The sequence below is a fragment of the Chlamydotis macqueenii genome, chromosome Z (genome assembly GCF_036417535.1).
Source record: "Chlamydotis macqueenii isolate bChlMac1 chromosome Z, bChlMac1.mat, whole genome shotgun sequence".
NCBI classification, from domain to species: Eukaryota; Metazoa; Chordata; class Aves; order Otidiformes; family Otididae; genus Chlamydotis; species Chlamydotis macqueenii.
This window is the reverse complement of record NC_141593.1, coordinates 46,360,374-46,379,170: the sequence shown is the minus strand read 5'-3', so window position 1 is coordinate 46,379,170 and position 18,797 is coordinate 46,360,374. Positions and strand designations below refer to the sequence as shown.

The 18,797-nt window shown below is 37.2% G+C and overlaps 2 protein-coding genes across 10 annotated transcripts in view; one reads left to right on the top strand and one right to left on the bottom strand.

The window, feature by feature from the left end:
* The window catches only part of SEMA4D (semaphorin 4D), a 45,498-nt gene extending 39,814 nt beyond the window's left edge, over nt 1–5,684 (top strand). For both annotated transcript variants that reach the window (XM_086771480.1, XM_086771478.1), the window contains 3 exons: nt 3,112–3,321; nt 4,639–4,736; nt 5,237–5,684. In XM_086771480.1, the coding sequence (XP_086627606.1) occupies nt 3,112–3,321; nt 4,639–4,736; nt 5,237–5,266 (338 nt within the window). In that variant the 3' untranslated portion in view covers nt 5,267–5,684. The remainder of the gene's footprint in view (nt 1–3,111; nt 3,322–4,638; nt 4,737–5,236) is intronic.
* SECISBP2 (SECIS binding protein 2) overlaps nt 1–18,797 on the bottom strand; it is a 41,541-nt gene that overhangs the window by 5,278 nt on the left and 17,466 nt on the right. For 6 of the 8 annotated variants that reach the window (XM_086771475.1, XM_086771470.1, XM_086771469.1 and 3 more), the window contains exons 12-17: nt 16,400–16,569; nt 14,695–14,833; nt 14,120–14,249; nt 12,178–12,398; nt 11,287–11,441; nt 10,639–10,840 (exon numbers count right to left, since the gene is read on the bottom strand). In XM_086771475.1, coding sequence (XP_086627601.1) covers nt 10,639–10,840; nt 11,287–11,441; nt 12,178–12,398; nt 14,120–14,249; nt 14,695–14,833; nt 16,400–16,569 — 1,017 coding nt within the window. Of the gene's footprint in view, nt 1–8,471; nt 9,857–10,638; nt 10,841–11,286; nt 11,442–12,177; nt 12,399–14,119; nt 14,250–14,694; nt 14,834–16,399; nt 16,570–18,797 lie in introns of those variants that run through there. The other 2 variants (XM_086771471.1, XM_086771476.1) reach the window with 1 other exon arrangement.

Sequence of the window (18,797 nt, the reverse complement as noted above, 5' to 3'; positions counted from 1 at the left end):
TAAGGCAAAATCATCTGGCTATTAAATACATGGTTTGTGCAAACCTGCCCGACAAGTTTGCACAGAGGTGCAAAAGAGGTATGTCAGAGAACCCATTTTGCCAGGAGAAACTATCTGGACAGTACCATTTAACTTGGCGCTGAAAGCAGAGGTACAGAAAAAGAAATCTGTATGGAAAACTAGCAAACACTCCCATAGACGCTGGAAATTATGAAGGGCTTATGCAGAGAAAAGAAGTAGTTCAGACAGTGCAGCAACGCTTTTTTATTTGTTTTATAATTGTTAACCTTTCCCCTTCTAAAATCATTAAGGTGGTAAAGTTGATTATTAGTAATATATTTACTGAGATTGAAGCAATGGTTTCAAAGTTAACTGTTTGAAAAATCTTTACTTATTGCTTAAACATAGCTACTTACACATCTAGACTGACTTGCTGTTTATTTCTGTGCTTGAATATTATGTTTTAATAGATGTTTTTAAATCTTTCAAGCATTCTTAAAACGGATGGCAAAGTAAGTAGACAAAATGTGTTCGAAATTCGTATTTTGAAGTTTGCACTAGACATGTAATTAATTTGTATTATAACAACAGTAGCAGAGTATATGTTATATTAATTTCCTTTAACTTAAAAAAAATACTTATCTAACCTCATGTTAGAGTTGTAGAAAATTTACATTTAGCAAATGTGATTCAAAGTTTTTGCAGATGACTGTTTCTATTGCTCAATCCTGAAGAGGAAATGAAAGTAGAAAAAGTACAGTGCCTGAAAATCAGGAATAAACTGCAGTGAAACACAAAGATCAGTAAAAACCCTAACTAGAGCTTGAACCTAGATTTTGCTATCAACTAACTTGTCCAAATGTTACTCTGTGGGGATTTCCAGTGCTTCTGACTTCACGGAAAACAAAGGTAGGGTAAAATTGCCCAGTTGCAACTTGTTAAGGGCCCCACTTGAAACAACACAGCTTTCAAAATTTCCCATACAAGGAAATTGTTGAATTTTAGTCTTTTGAAATGTGTGTCTGAAACTGAGCTTCCGGCAGATTTCCAAAACAATTCTGATTTTTAGCACCAGAAAACAGAGCAGGTTCTCTGGTCTGAATTGTTAACATTTGAAGTAAGTTCAGTAAAGTGTCCTGCACTGAAAATGTTGCTTTCTCACATGGCCATAAAATGGCATTTTTCAAGCTCATGGTTTTATGTAATTGTTCTGTTCCCACGTGTTAGGGCTTGAACTGCTGCAAATAAAACTTGTGAGCTTGTGTTTTTACTCAATCACCTGGCTTTACAATGCTAGAGCAGTAACTCTTCTATGCTTGGAAAAGTTCATCCTGAGGCTCGTGCTACTGCATTCTCTGTTCTTACTGATCTTCACTGTAGTCAAGTTGGTCTTAGCTTCTCCAAGTCAGCCTGAACTCTCTGAATACTATTGCTTAATTTAATTTCTGTATTAATGCTGTGTCAGGCCTACTTATTGCGGCATCCGTTAGAAACTAAAATCCAGAGTGTTTTTGAAGGTAGGTTTCTACTCTTCAGAATCTCTTTTTTTTTTTTTTTTTTAACTTAAAAGATTTCTATCTTTTTGCTGTGCCTATATTTACATTCCTATATTTACACTTACATTCCTATATTTACATTCCTATTCCTCACATTTGTCCAAACTCCAACTTCAGCATTAGTGTACTGAAATAATCTGTCTCTGGTTCCAGACTTCCCATGATTTTAGTGACATGTAACCTATGTACTGTTGATTGTAGAATGAGTAGAATCATCCATAAAACTTTTTTTTTTTTTTTAAATGAGTGTGTGCTGGGGTAGCTGTTTTCAGTTCAGCATACACTTGCCCTCTCCATTTTGTCAGACTATTGTCAGTCCTTGAGAGATTGTGTCACTTCCCTTCCTCCCTTGTTCCCTCAGAGATAAACTCTACCAGACTTTAACTAGATCACGTTCTCTCATTCACCCTTATTCTTACTACTAATTTATGTCTCCATATTTGGAGTATATTAGTTTTATTTCCAAACAATTTAAGAATTTAAGGCAATATGCTGAGAAAGTGTGCTGATGTAAATACTACCTTCAGTTTTTTTTGTCTGCCAGCATCATTAAAAGATCTAATTAGTTTTCAGAACACTGACCTAGAACCAGATCTTTTTCTGGAGAAAAATGTCACATTGATTTGCAATCTGAAATGCTCATAGTAAAAGCTGTAGTAGGTTACCTGTTCTCTGAAAACACACTTGCAAAAATAATTTATTTTCCTTTTACCCCAGATTTCTCGTTGTCTTCTCTTGCTAAGGCTAGTCTGGATCCTAGACCCTGAGGGAGAAATACATATATTTTAAAGATCAGAATTACTGCAAAGTTCTTAGCTTGGCCCAGATGTCTCTTTTAAATGAACAGGCTCTGATACTGCCAAGTACACTTCAGCCAACCTTGCTGTTCTGTCCTCTGGGCTACTGTCAATCCCTGATTTATTCATATTCTGTCCTCGCAGGTTAAGACGAATAATAGCAACAAGGCTAAAAGATCAGATTGCTCTCTGTTGTTGATCCAATCTTCTTCCAAGTTCTGTCTTGCCTAATTGCCTGCTGTGAATAATGGTTCTGTGTTTTTTTCCAATTCTGCTTCTTTCATTATTAGTTCCAGCATCTCTGACACACTGAGTTCTTAACTTTTTTCCCTCCTGGCCTTTATTTCAGATTTTGCAAGGCATGTCTCAGATGGTTTCAACTTTCTACCAGAAGTTAGCTTGATAAGCTGTAGGTAATGTGGCTTAGCTCTGCAGGAAATCATACAGGCAGATAGTGCTGATGTTCATCTTCTGCTTTGTCATGTTCATGGGTAAGTTCCCCCTTGTGAGAATCCAGACAGAATTCCTTTATACATATGAGCTCATTTACAACTTTGGCTTGAGCCTAAGTTACCACTGCTAGCTCCTTTTTATCCCAGGTTTTTGGTACCTAAAATTTCAGCTGAAGAAACCTAAGAAACATGACAATCAAACCACTTACACTTTTGAGCCTAATCCTGAGGTCTTAGGCTTTTGTTTTCTTTTCAAAGACTCATCCTGTGTTTTCTTACAAAATAAGTTGACTGACATTTTTACAGGTCCAGATGACTCCTATTTTGTTTGGAAGAAGAATGGACAGAAAATGAAGGCATGCATCACTGAGCAATCACATACGCTGTTTGATGGCAGAGTGCATGTTTTGAGTTGGATGAAAGATTCAGTATCAGAAAATACAGAATATAAATGTTCATTCATCTCAAAAGCTGGGAATAAAACATCAGAAGTGCGCATCACGGTGAAAGATAAAGGTAGGCTGTTTTTGAATGAATGCCATGTTTGGCCTGATCCTGGTAAGACGGAAGCTCTGTAATTGTCACCCATAAAACGTACATACCTGAAGGTGGTAACTCTTGCTTACTGTATTAGTATCCACTTCACTTACTTATGAAAAGGCTTTACAACCATAAAAAATCCTTCTTTCATTCCCTCCCACAAAGGACTAACTTGCAAATTACCAAAAAAACCAAAACTGCTAATCTAATGGACACACACTGGAAGTCAGATGAGTACTAGACAGTTAAAAATAGGTACCCTGCCAGAACTGTACAGGGAAGAGTATTCCCCTTCTGTCAAGGAAGCCAGACACTTAAAAGAAACCCGCACCACCCAGGATTTTAAAAAATAAGATGATCTGTAAACCACCTGCAGTTGGGGGAGGGCAGTTCCTACCTCTTCATTTGGACACTAACTGGGCAGGAGGTCAAGTTAGCTAACTTCAGCAGCTGTGCAAGATGTACTCAGAAATGGCTGTTAGAGTATGAATTTTCTTGGCAGGGTGAATGAATTTTATTAGCTGTTTAATAACAAACATGAATTTGTCAAGAAAAGCTCAACCCTTCTTTTTTCAGCCTCAGAAAAAAAAGTTTTGCCATCACCCCAGTTACTTTGAAGTCTGTCCTGGAAGCAGAATGAAGACCATCTCCATGAAACTACTGTAAATGTAAAACAGAAGGAGGATTTTAGTGTGCTTCAAAAGCATTAGATAGTGTTGCTAGCATCCCAAAGGATAAACAGAAAATACTAAATCTGTGTATGTCACCACCACGGTGTTACATTGTGCAAGAAAAACTGGCAGACAGAATTAGAACTAGAATTTTATCAAGATATGCAATAACATGCTCTGTCCTTCTTCAGCTCTCAATAGAAGGATAACTATGTAACATTACTGAAAAACAGGAAAATTACAAACTGGACATAGTCAGCTGTATCATATCATTCTTCTCCCCACGCATGGTATGATCTAACTGAGGCACTCCTCTGCTTCTTTGATGGTTCTGAACTCTTTAATTTGTAGGTTGTATTTTCTAGACCTTGAAATCACAGATAAAGTCACTGAATCTCTTTACTCTGGAAACTATGAACTTTGCTACAGAGGGGAAGAGACATGCCTCTTTGAAGAGAACTTATTTTGAAATAACATGAGAGGAGGCAGACCAAAATGAAGGACAAGATGGTAGCTTTTGTTCCTTCTAGCCCAGTCTTCTACAGGAAATATGGCAACTGAATAGATACCAACTTAATTACATAATGATGAAATATGTAATCATCCTATGTACAATTCTCAGACAGTGCTAGCCAGGATGAATGGACCAAAGAATTTGATACCTGGAGAAGTGCCATCAGTGAACATGACAAGATGATGCAGAACTGGAGGAAAACGTGGGTAAGAATTTTTCAGAAAATAATATATTGCCTACAGTGCTTTTCTATGTGATGCACTACACTCTCAATTTTACAAAAAGCCCACAATGCTTCTGCAACTGAATGTGTTTATGTAAAAAAGTGATTAGTTTTCCCGTACACATTGTTCTTGACCCTCTCAGTAGCTTGCTCCTTCAGTTCACTAAGTGCTAATCAGTCAGTACTTCTTGTCCTGCCGAAAACAGTAAGGCTGTGTATACTGAACATAGTAGATGATTAATTTCATCACATCTATAGACTAAGTTGGATTGCACACACTACTGGACTTCCTAAATAGTATTGTCCATCAAAGCCAGCCTTCCTTTAAAAAAAAGTAGTTTTTTTTTCCAACAGTTAGAATAAAGATGCTTTGGATATGACACAGGCCTGTTTCATGTGGAACACCTAGTACAGGCAACCTTTAAAGCCCATTTTGATTTTAAAATCAACATTAACACATCATTCTGAACTTTTCTTCTTCAGGAGAGCTGCACCAAGAAAAACAGCCTCTAATAGACAAAGAAATGAACAAACTAGGAGAAATATATGCAAGTTAGAGTACCCAGTACTCTTGATATCACAGCATTCAAAGAGGTATTTGTGAGTACTAGTGCTGCCATTAAAATTTATATTCAGGAGAATCACCTGAAGTTTGAGGTGGAAGAGGATATTAAATATAAATATTTCTATTTATCCTTACTGCACCAAAGAATAACTAAGAAGTTACATGCAACAAGAGGGGCCACCCATCCCATACTGGAACTATCTGGTTTTCTGATGCCAGTTATTTTAACTTAATGAAAAACAAAAGTGGTCTCAGTAAGACTTGTGCTGCTCAAACAACATAATATAATGTATGGCTTCTGTTTTGAGTTAATTAAGCAAAGCAGTTAATTTTGGGCTTGAGGATCTTGGCATATGATTTAGAGATTAATAATAAGATGTGGATCACACTTATTTAAAGGCACTTAAACTGGCCCATTTATTTCCTTTTAATGTGTATACTGTTATACTCTGTTCCCAGTGTTTTGAAGAGCACTCCTTTCTGGTGTCAGCAAGTTCATTTGTTCAAACACATTTCTTTTGGTAATAAAGTTTCTGTACCAAATAAAGAACTTCTGACTAATGCTTAAAATAGAGATAGATTACAAAGCACTCAAGTTAACCCAGATTCTAGTTTTTGCAAATTATTCTTCTATATTTGAGATAACTGTGGTAGCTTTAAAAAAATACATGTTAAATTAATTCAAAGACTATGATTGATCAAGTTCATGTATTCCTAGTGAACAACTGCAGATTGAAAATGTGAGGACCTACTTAATCTACAGTGAAATTGTTTTACTGCATTGCTGTTTATTTGTCCTTCTGCACCTAATAAACAAAAGTCTGAGGCATAACTCAAGTTTTCTGTCTTATCTTCTCAATGGTTTTTAACAATCTGTAAGTAAGATAATGTTCTGGTTTTGTTTAGTAAGGGGGCGGCTAAAGTAGTAGCTTCTGTAGGAAACTGCTAGAAGTTGCTTCCCTTTGTCCAGCGGACTCGGTTGGGCCTAGGGTGGACCTGCTGCTGGCCGATGCTGAGCCAATTGGTAGCAGAATGTTCCCTAATAACGCCTCTGTGATACCATATTTAAGAAGGGGAAAATGGGAAAAAAGGGAGAGAAGATGTGAAGCAGCTGAGCAGGGGCAGAGAGAGGGAGGCATGAGCCTTGTGGGCCTTGCAGGCCTCACCCTCTGACCTCCTGCTGGGCAGCCGACTGGGCCCAACTCGGCCTGGCCTGGCTGCAAGAAGTGGAGAGGAGAAGTGATTAAGATGTAAAAAGGATCCTGAGAGGCGTCTGCCAGCCTGTTGTGAGGAACGGCTGCAGACGCCAAGGTCAGTTCAGAAGGAGGGGGAGGAGTAATGCAGCTCCTGGCCAAGATTCCGCTGCAGCCTGTGGTGACGACCATGGTGGAGCAGATTGTCCCCCTGCAGCCCATGGAGGTCCACGGAGGAGCAGAGATCCACTTGGAGCCCGTGAAGGACCCCGTACTGGGGCAGGTGGATGCCTGAAGGCGGCTGTGGCCCATGGAGGGCCCGCTGGGACAGCTGTTCTGGAGGGACTGCACCCCGTGGAAGAGATGACCCATGCCGGAGCAGTTTCAGGAAGGACTGTGGCCCGTGGGAGGGACCCCACGCTGGAGCAGAAGAGGAATATAAGGAATTCTTCCCCTGACAATGAAGTAGCGGTGTAAAACAACGCTTGATGAACTGACAGTGACCCCCATTCCCTCTTCCCCCGCTGTGCCGCTCGGGGTAGGGGGGAAGGTAGTAGAGATAATGTTAAGCTTGGGAAGAGGGAGGGGTGGGGGGAGGTTATCTTGTTCTCTGTCTCATTCTCCTGCTGTTTGTAGTAATAAATGAATAGTTTTCCCCAAGTTGAGTCTGTTTTGCCCATAAGGGTAACTTTAAGGATTTTCTCCCTGTCCTTATCTCAAACCTTGAGCCATTTTCCTTATATTATCTCTCCCTATTCTCTCAGAGGGTGGGGGCAGCGAGAGAGACTGCGTAGTCTGGTCCCCATCCTGGCTGAACTACGACAGATACCACCTAAGAATCACTAGAGCTAGAGGCCCTGGGAACAGCTGCTCCTAGCAATAGCAAAAAGATTAATACTGATCTCCAAGTGATCCCCTAACTGGTAAGATTTAAATTAGATTGTTTCCCCACAGTCCCTCCAAGACTTTCCTGAATGACCTTTTTTTTTTTTTTTTTTTTCAATACTAGACCACGTTGTGGTCACACATTCAGCGTGAAAATTCTTATACACAAACCATTTTCCCTATTTTTCACATTGGCAATCATAAATTAATGCTGATGCAGACTGACACCAATGTTCAGAGGGATGTTTTTTCCCCATTGTGGTTCTCTTTTGACATCCTTTATGTCTAAGGGACAACTATTAGAAGACTTTTCTTAAATGTCCCTCCTATATTTTTTCAACAGATTTGCAGCAGACTTAAGCTTAGTTCTGTGGTGCTGTGTAAGATTGAGGTCAAAATTTTACATGAGCATAGCTGAGCTTTGCCTTGTCTCTGAAGTGAAGTACTGCAAGCAGTAAAAAAAAAAAAAAGATTGCCAGATTTTTTGTTTAGCTCAACTTTGTGGAAAAAAAAAAAGCACAACTGTGTAACAGAATTGGTGAACATAGCTGCGATCTCTTACACGGAATTCTAAGAACAGGAACTAACTCCCTAAGATTCTGAATAACCTATAATGTTTCTGAAGTAACTTTTCTTGCTCTGCTACAGTAAAAAAAATTAGAAAATATGGCCAAAAGAAAAAAAGCTGTTGCTGTGACCTTCACCAACTAGTCCCCATTCCATGCAGTGACTAGGTTTTGGAGTTTCAGATGTGTATCAAAGTGGCACAAGTATGAATAAATCACAGCTTACCTCTGGATCAAAGATATCTGCTGCCTATCATCACTGGGATCTTTCACTCTCAATTTCCATTTAAGATAATCAGAAGAAACTAATACAGAAAGATCATCATCACAACTAGTAACGAACTGTGCATTTCACCTTAAGCCAGGCTTCCGTTACCAGTGTTCTTCCTCAGAATTGACATTTCAAGTATCATTAAGTGCCCCCATAAGTGTTTACTTGAGTCACAGCCATACTTTATAGAATCAATATATTGTAACAGATTTTATACAATTTATATTCTACAAAATAGTTTGAATTTCAAAATTATTCAAAGTGTTTATTATCACTTCTAACTTCACAAGGCAGCTACTTTCCAAAGTTAAGTATTGCACTACAACTCTTCAATGTGGTGAAGCACTTATAGACACACTTCAGAGATGCTGTCCGAAGCACACGGCATCTACATCATCTTTCAGAGCAGCTGACAGAAATTACACGTGCATCCTCCCGTTACTTTCTTTAGGCTAGTCCTCTTATGTTTACAAATTGTAAACAATGGTATTTATATAGGACATCCCTACTAAGGTGCTCCATTACCATTATGAGCACATTTTGTTTTTAAAATTTTATTTCCTCTAAGATATAATTTTTCCCTACCTTACATACAAACTGAGATTTATCAAAATCTCTTACATATATACACCAACACAACCCCAAACCAAAGGAATGAAAAGTCTGTCAGCATAGAGGAAGTACAGATAGCAGGCTCACACAGTTGCTGTCCTTCAGTGGCCTCTAACTTGAAAGCAGGACCTATGATAAACTAGTCTCAGTAGCAGCAGAAACATCATTGTACACTTAATGAACTTCATAAAATTTCAAAACGGAGTATCTTCACCTCAGGAATTTCACATCTTTGCAGTTCATGCTCTTTCCTTTATACCTGCTGTATGATCTCGGAAAAACAAAGTATCAACACAAAAGTGCTAACTGGGACCTTTGTCATCATGACCTTCCTTCATTGGTTTCAATCAAGCCGCCTGCCCAGAATTAATTTCTTGCCAACTGGAAGAAAGTTACATTGATGCTAGCCTGCCCACCTAAGCAAGTTTATTTAAAAAAAAAAAACCAAACAAACCCACAATCAAAAACCTGTTGAAGTTCTTTAAACAAAAGTTAAAAGTAAAAAGCAATTCCCCGTAAGCCCCAACCTTCTGGCTCATGGAATCTCCTCCCAAATAAAATTAACTTTCTAGCTTTTTGGTATATTGTATCACTAACAAATCAATGCTAGTCTGTAAAACCACTGAAGTATGCCACGCCAGTTCAAATGGTTAATGGCTAAGAAAATTTACTCTTGTCATCTGCTATAGCTATCAGCCAAATACACAGAATGTAAAAGCATTAGGCATATGCCTCCTGTGCTCAAGCGTGTATTTTTGCTTAAAGGGATTCAGTACAGTTTACTTCTCTAACTTCAGATATTTCTTAAACTACTTTAGTTTGCTGCCTTCTTTCTAGAGGTCTAAAAAAAAAAAAAAAAAAATTAAAAAAGATTAAAAGCCCAATAGAATTGGATCTGGCTTTATGGACGCTCTTCCAAATTCACTATCACCATGTCAGCAGTAGCACTCTTTTCCAGTTCCAGTGCACAGGGGTTATACTCTTCTTCAAGTTTTCTCTTCCAGATTTTAACTAGGGAATATTAGAATAAAAAAAAAAAAAAAAACCAACACACAGGTTACTGTATAATACTTGAGGAAAAACTTAAAATGAAAAGTCAGACTGACTCTCCACTTCCTGCTCAAAGTAAGTGCTGAGATAAGCTGTCGCATTGGCATGTTGGCATGTACACCACGCAGCATCAGATGGCACATGAAATACTTCAGGAGTGGTAGTATCTATTGAAGTCGTTGTCTTCAGCGCCCTACTGAAGCAAGGCTAACTCTGAAGGTAGATCCAACTTTAAAAAAATTCTGAAGTTTTCAAAACTTTCAAAGAAGTTTTAAGTTGCCTAGTATCCATGACAACTTGTCATCTAGTGACCGTATGAGCAGAGCTGGAAGAATGTGTTTCTGGAAGTGCACGGCCTTTACAAAATACGAACACATTTGGACAGGAAGCTGCATCTCAAACAGGCTTCAATATAAAACTAAAGTCCATCACAGTTGAAGACTATACACTTCTAGAAACTTAATAAATAGAAATAATAAGCAGCTCTGTTAAACCTCCTTGGACAAAGCAATGAGTACCACCTGCCATCAGTGCATTTCAAAGAGCAATTTTCTCTAAGACTTTCTCAGCAAAAGCTGACCTCAGGTTTACAAAAGAGTGAGGCAGGAGAAATCGCAGGAAAGCAGAATTTCCTCCCTTACTAACCACTAAAGTGTCAGGTGTCATTTGTTTCAGTGAAAAAGGTAGAATTGAAGAGCATTTGGAACAAAAACTGAACCAAACCCAAGTCAGTAAATACTCACTATAATTTGGTACATCCTCATCAGAATCCTTGGAAGATGTTCTACCAGTTTCTGATAAGCCATTTTTTTCATCTTCAGTGGTTAAAATGCTGGGTTGTGTTTCTCTTAGTCCTCCTTCAGTTCCTTCTTCTAAAGCTGCTATCATATCTTTGTAGGCCTTCCTGGCTTCTGTTGTCAGTTGTACCATTCTGTGAAAATGGTCCTATAGAAATATAAAATATTAGTAGAGATTAAATCATACAGTAAGTTTTAACATCTCCGTGAAAACCTGCAATAAATATTCCTTACTCAGAACATATATATTCATACATAAAAGTTGAGCAGGTAAGTATGTATAAAGACACGAAAACCAAACCATTTAAAAGCATTTATAGAAACACCAACTCTCTTGAAAAAAAAAAATTTGGAAAGAGATCTACATGGAGAGGATGTCAGGAAGAGATGGCCAAACTACTTTTTTGAACAGTGCTGAGTGGCTGTACTTCTAAAATCAATTTTTCATATACGCCACTGACTTGGGACAAAGAGTATTAAGTGTGCTAAAGCAAAAGAAACAAACAAAATCTTAAAGTCACAGTACTTTTATTTTTCCCTTACAGGTAAAAAGTAAAGCTAAGCAAAAACAGTAACCTACATATTTCAGCTTACCTGAGCCCCATCATAGCTAAAAATTCCCACCACACTCACAGGCACAGCTTTGTTCACACAGCGGCCTAGGGCCTTGCGATTAAGGGCAAAAACAAATGGGATATTCTGTTCACAGGCGCAGTCAATAATGTTGTGTAGAGTTTCATCCAACCCACCTGGAGCAGACAACAGAGTTAACAAAGAATTACACTATTCAAGCTGATTATAACTAAAGTACAGTACTGCTAAAAGAGAGCAAAAAATATAGGTGCATTTTGAAATTACAAGTCTTTATAGGAAAAAATACATGGATCTCAATAACAGTGTTAGATCTCAATTTTAAAAGGATAATTGTACATCTTTTTCTTTAGTTCTTAATTAAGAGTATCCTTAGACTGCTACTATTCTGTATTTTGTTATATGTGTAGTATAGTTTAATCTAGTATTAAAAAAAGACCTAGCTGCTAAGAAACTAGTTAAAATTTACTAGAAAGTAATGACAACAATTACAACAAATTTTAAACAAACTATTACTGAGAACTTATCGTCAATCTGTGGCCTAAAAGAGACTTATTCAGCAGGACTTCTTGTGGTGGCACAGCCAGCATCAGTAACCTTTGTCTGTTCTCAGCTGCACTAGTGCAATCTTTTGTGCAGCTGCACTGCAAATCAGTAACTAGACAGATCCTAGTTTCAGATAACTTCCCCCACCTCAGATAGTCTTGACTCAGCTCACACTTCAGCTGCACAGCAGCAAACAACCTGAAGAAGGAAGGCATCTTTATATGACTGGACTTCCAAGGCTACTCAAATAAGTTCTTCCAGTCATAACACTGCTGCCAATATACTGAGTCTGCTTTTTTACTTTTTTTTTTTTATTAAACAAATATATTTTTTAAAAAACTTATTTACCCTTTGATTGAATCTTTTCACAGTTAGGAGAGATGATGACACACTTCAGTTTTTTCAGCTTCAGATGTTTCAAAACTTCTCTAAGACCCATAACAAGCCTGCGTTTCATTTTGGCCTTTACTGGGTCTTTCTGATACAGGCGATCTTGGAAACGAACCAGTTCTTTTAGGAGATCTGTCACACAACTGTCAACTTCTTTACTAAGTACCTGGCTGCAATAACTAGAAGAAAGAATCAATTAAATGTTAAAATCCCTAAAATTACAAATGTGTTAACACATAAATACATAATATATAAAATATGCAAAATATAACCAGTTTACCTGTCTTTGCCATTTTGTATTTCCACTCCAAACACACTTGCTATACAGATGAAAACAGAAATTTACTTAAGATTTTTTTCAGTGGCTGAGAACTTACAGGAAATTTTGTTACTTGTGGTATCTGGCTCCCCTATAAAACTACACTAAAAATACATACACACATGTACAATAAACATATATATATATTTTATACCAATATATAAATAAATGTTTTTCTATTGAGGCAATTTTGAAGGCATTTATTTTGAACTATATAAATCAAAGTACAGCAACCAAAGTATAAAATTCTGACTTATTTCTATAAATAGGTTACTTATAACAAGGATGGAAATCTGGATCAAATTCGTCCTCCCTAGGTTGCTATTTTCTGCCTGTCATCCTATTTCACTTACCAGACTACAGCCTTCTAGTGTTCATAAGTAAAGGACAAAACCAGATGTACTTCATCCCTCTAGTATTCCCTGGGAAGATCAGGGTTCAAAATTTTTTTTTTCCTCCATTTTTTACAAAAGAATCATTCAGTAAAGAAGGGTCTTCAAGAGAAAAACTGAAGACATCTCAACTGCACAGTCAATAGAAAGATGCCAAATTCACAAAAGATTATGAAAAGAGATTGCAAGATCTATCCCGGGTCTCTTAGAGATACAATTATCTCAAAAATTTATTTAAATTACAGGATTTTTTTTTTTACTATTTCCAGTTGATTTCACTAAGTGTCAAAGACAAATCTATTAAACACTGAAGATCCAATCTAAAGACACAAAATATTCTATGCTTTTTTCTACATCCTGTAATAGGTAGGACTGAGTTGCCCTGTACATATTTAACCCAAACTTTGTTGCATAAACACAGATTAAGTAATTTTTAATGAAACTGAAAGTTAAGCTAGAGCTGAAACATGGCATCACGAAGATAAAGAATGGCTGTCCCGATACTAATCTTCACTGTAACATGAACTGCAAAAAGGCCAGTGGTGCCTTTACAGGAAGAAAACTGAAAGTTAAAACACTGCTTGAACTAACTGTTCTAATCTGTCATTACTGAATCTCTGCCCTCTTCACAAATAGCAATGACTATTTCTTCTTTTATAAGGAAACATGTATACACACCTGTTTAAAGAAAAGTGTTTGCACACAACAATCCATAAATCTTCCCTTTATTTCTTTGCCTAGCCCCGTGAAAATGTCATCTGACTAGTCACATTCTTTACATTTTTGCCATTTGGTTTGGCAGCATAAAACTGAATTACATACTAAAAATAAGTAATGTGTACAACTCTTTTACTTCAATATTAAGCTGGTACTCCGCTTATTTAAAGTAAAGTAGTTATACTTTAACAGCAGCTCCCTTTTTCTTCCTTAGCCTCTAATGATTTCCTCATCTTTTTTCCTTCAAGGAAAGTGCATTTTGAAGTGAGAATTACAATAATGTACTGACTACTTCTCTAGATATAATTTCTTTGTTTGTGTGTCAGCTTACAGAAAACCTGAAAAAAAAAAAATGAACCTTCAGTCTAAACTCCAACTAGTGTTGCACAGAATGCAATTGAGGTACGTTGTTTGAAAAATGCGGCATTGGTGGTACTGTGGAACACCAGGCATCAATATAATCAATACTTACTCTCTAAAATTCCTACTATGGATTTTTGGAAGACTGGAGGTTAGGTGCTTTGAAGTACTAGAACCTTCTGTAGATTCCTTGATCCCTGTGTTCTCCAGAAACCCTTCAGCAACTTGCATTACAGGAACAGCTATCATGTAAATAAAGATATTTCAATGAAAAGACTGATCAAAAAGCATTGCAAAGAGACTAACCTGTCTAGTATCTCTTAAAGAGTCATTACTTCAGTATTACAACAATTTGTGGTAGTAGGGAAACAGGTCATACATTTTTTCTATCTTAGTTTTTATTATTGTAACTCTTTTTTTAACAGATTGCCAGAGAGATGCAAGGACTCTCATTAGCCAACAGGAACAGAACTGTGGAACAGTAATCAGAATCCAAATTATTCTACTACCTTGACTATCAGCTTTGGCACACCTTAAACTCCAGGTAAGCCCAAGCTGAATCTTAGAAAATTCTAAAGTAACAGTTCTCATTTGGCAGTATTTGGTACATATTTTCAAAAGTATAAAGTATGCTCACTCTCAAATCTCCATCTATGTACTGTATTATAGCCTTCTCTTGGAAGATACCTGCTTGAGTATCCTGTAGAAGCGCTTCATCTTCAGTAGTATTTTCTGCAGACTGACAAATATTATCTTCATCTTTTGGTACTGCTGTCTGTTCTAACAAGTGTTGCTGTTTTCGTTGTTCTCTTTCTTTCAGAATAATCTAAAAAAAAAAAATATGTATATATGAAAAACAAATAACTTCAATGTCAAATAGATAAGAAAGTGGTTTCTCTTACCAAGTGTTTACACACAAACTGTTCATAACGAAGTTTGGCACTATCATTCAAAGTTTAAAACATTTGGTTTTTTTTACATTTGCACATAAAAAGAAGGAAAGATAGTCTCTAAATGTATACAGAAACTGAGTTTTTCCTTGATTACCAGTGTCTAGGTGGAGAAAAAAATTAGCAGGCATCAACTACAAGGGTGGAACTAAAGTTAAAGCGATGAATTGTTTCAGTGCAGAGAAGAAGGTGAAAAAGTCTCCCTCTTTACCTTTCTTCTTCAGACTGTCAATTTGTAGGAATTCAGCCAAACACTCAAGTACACACACACACATATAGATATATATGCATAGTTACCCTTTCCCCTTATTTCCCTGTTAAAAATCTTAACTCAGTCTAATAGATAGATGTCTCTGAATTTGCTGGTTGAAGAAAAAGAGAAGAAATCACCATGGAGAGCTGAGCTGTATAGTACACGGAAGGAAGTAAAGCAGGACATATGCTGCATCCAAACATGCTGCTACAGGTGAAAGCAATAATCAGTTTCCTGAAACTCCTCTTCCTTCTCTACTTTCGTAGCTGCTAAGAAGCGGGTATGGTATATATGATCATTAGCTCAGCTAATTTACTCAAAAGTTGTAATTAATTAAACCACAGAATCTAAGTGCAAAAATAAACTTCTCAATTTGCATTTGTCAAAGATAAACAAAGAACAAAGATATGCTCCCTACCATACTCAGAACAGATACTACACAGACAAAGCAATTTTTGTCTTCTCACATCTTCTTTGGAAAATAGATGGCATGAAGATAGAACAGCCAGAAGACGCAGTAATAGTATCACTCCTCACTTTGTTACGTGTTATATGTTGTTTATATTGCACAGTTCTCTAATTCAATTAAGCAGCACAGAATGACCCCTAAACTACCTTCACTAGCTCTGTAAGAATTGTTCTAGATCAAAAAGTGACATAGCAATGGAGTGGTATCTCCAAATACCCTGTTTAGAAGACATGACAGAAAGCAACACGAATGGGCAAAGAGAGAAGATACAAGAGAAATCACCAGGTGGATCTATTGCTGCAGAATCAGCTGAAGTTCTGGCTTGGAAAAGCACAGAAACATTAAATACTACCTCTGTTTAATCCATTCTCCCCGGTCCTGCAAAGAAGCATATTTTGTTGAAACCAAATAAGATTTCTTTGGATGTATCTCTGTACCAATGATGTGTGGATACTTTTGTAGTAGCACTCCTTCAGCTATCAAGTGATTTAAGTCAGAATATATATTTTCGCGTGAATTTTTATATGCTATTTAGCAAGACTCCCTTCTTCTCCCGCATTGCTCCCTTCCCCTTTTTTAAACCAAGGAAAGCTAAAATTTAATTTAGACAAGTGGATGCTGAGATGCAGGTCTCCACACCAGAAGGTTTAACAGACTCACAGAATAATACTGAAGTTTGATTAACCTATATTGTGCTATTTAAGGTAAAAATATAAGCACCTTCTTAAGAGGTGTTGGTCTCTTTGCTTTAGGGACTTCTCTCTGTTTCCCTTTCTTTACCAAAGGAGCGCTGGAATCCAAAGGGTTATGAGGCATCTTTCCTTGCTTTAACCGGTGACTTTTTGTGGCTGTAGCAGGTTCTTTAGAAAGCAATGGTATGGCACCACCAACTGAGATAAAAAAAAAAAAAGTCTGAATCAGACAACTATAACAAATACCTAAACTAGAACCCAATGCAAGTTTAATTAATGACTGGATCAGGACTAGTACACATCTATTAAATTTCTGTTGTGTTGCTATTAAGAATATTTATAGGCAATCCTCTGTCATTAATAATGTTATTTAATAAAGGTACTCCTCTCAAAAGACTGACTGTCCTCTACTTTTATTATACAACTGGAATTACAAGTTTTGTCCCTGAAATCTCAAAAGCAGAATTTGGCAGAACTCTGCACTCCACGCTACCTTCAATACCATGCCATGTTGGCTTGGTAAACCTTCAGAAATTTCCATGTTTCATGGTAATGTCATTTCCTCCTCCACAGATTCGGTACTGTGTTAAAATCACTGAGTTGCAGTATTACAGATTTTAGACTTAATTGCTACAAATAATCTGGAGCACTTACTCCTACCATTTGTTATTCCTTAACGAAGTTAGACAAAGTTCATTTGCAGATGAGTAATGCAAAGCTACAGCTAGGTCTCTTTTGCTTCACCAGCACAGCTCTCAGGAGATGCCTACTTTACTTGCATTTTTAGAGGGTTTAGAGCACAGAAGTTCTAAACGACTGGCCAAATCGCTGAACTCAGACCTTCCGAACCATAACCTCACACCATAAAATCTACTCTCCCGTGTCAACTTGCTATCAGTAGGAACTGCTGTTATCATGTGAGAGCACTTTGTCAAACTTCAGCTACCTGCAATACAAACCAGGTTACATTAGCAAGTCAATGAAGAGGATGATATAAGTATCAGTGGAATGAGCTCGACACCTCTGTGCCTCAGGCAACCTCTCTCTCTCCCCTCAAAAACACCCAAAGCTTCTGGCAGCTTGTCTTAAGCTACCTTCATATACTGCTTCCAAAGTATTTATATGCTGATCCTCTAACATCACATACAGTCCTAACAGTATAAACAGTTTACTTCATAAAACTGCTGCTCCACAACTTCTCTTTTTTGACTTTGTGTAACAAAGGTAAATTGACAACACTGTCAAGAATGCTGTGCAGTATGTCAGCATGGGTAGCTACAAGAATTGAAGCTGGATTTGAAGCCATACACAAGTATAATCCTGCAGACACATATTTCCTTCACTGTGTAGCCCCTTCCTACAGCTTCACTTCACAACAGTAACACGTGTATTTAAGACAAAGCAAAAACCTCCACAAAAATTTTAAATTCACAGAGTTCTCATGTTCCTGAACTTGATGGCTTTAACAGTTTGTGCCACTCTGCATGACTGATGCATTTCCAAAGCATAATTTTAATTCAAACAATACATTATTTACCAAATGAAGCAGTGAGTGGAACGAAATAACTTGTCTGCAGTCACACTCCTTGCTCTTCTTGTTCACTGTACTTCTCTTATGGTTACAGAGGTCAGTACAACGCCACTTCACAAAGTTACATTTTGGTACACACCAATTTAATGGATGCACTGAATGTTAAAAAAAGTATAAAGCTGATGTAGGAACTGCCTTATACTCCTAGGCTACAAATGTTACCTATCAATTTCTCCTCTGCAGCAGATTCAGAAACATGCAATTTAGTATTAGAAAGCAGGTATTGCGACCCATACCTTTGTGCTCCACCATCTACTTGCCAATCTATGCACTGTATAATTTTATATAAACAAAACTGGTTATTAGCACCTCTGCAGAATTGATTTTGATTCAAATGAAAAAAAAAAAAAAGAGATCAATTGCAGAAAAATATTTTTAAAAAGCATCTTAAAAGTTTTCAGTTAGCACAGGAAAATCTCATTGATGATTGCTATTTCAAGTTCTGTATTTAAAAGCTTAGCTATCATATTAAACACGGTGAGATGAACTATCTCGTGATATCTTTCTGAAATAATTTTGAAAAAAATCTTTACCGAAATAAGGAGAGAAATTTTATCACCATTAAATTCTAGTAAATATGTTTCCTTTTGCAAAAATATACTGCTCGACTGCAGCCAAGACTAAATTTTGACCTACAACGAAAAAGACACTGAGCTATTTGTTTCTGCTTCCTGATTATGCTTCCACAAGCTCTGAAAGATTCTCCCCATCACCAAAACCTAGCATTTTGTTAAAAGTAATTATTTCAAAACTCTCAGGCATGGCAGAACTCATCCTTTGGCTTGGGCTGACTGACTCTCATACAACCCCTGTGTTTGCAGACGAGCTTTTGCAC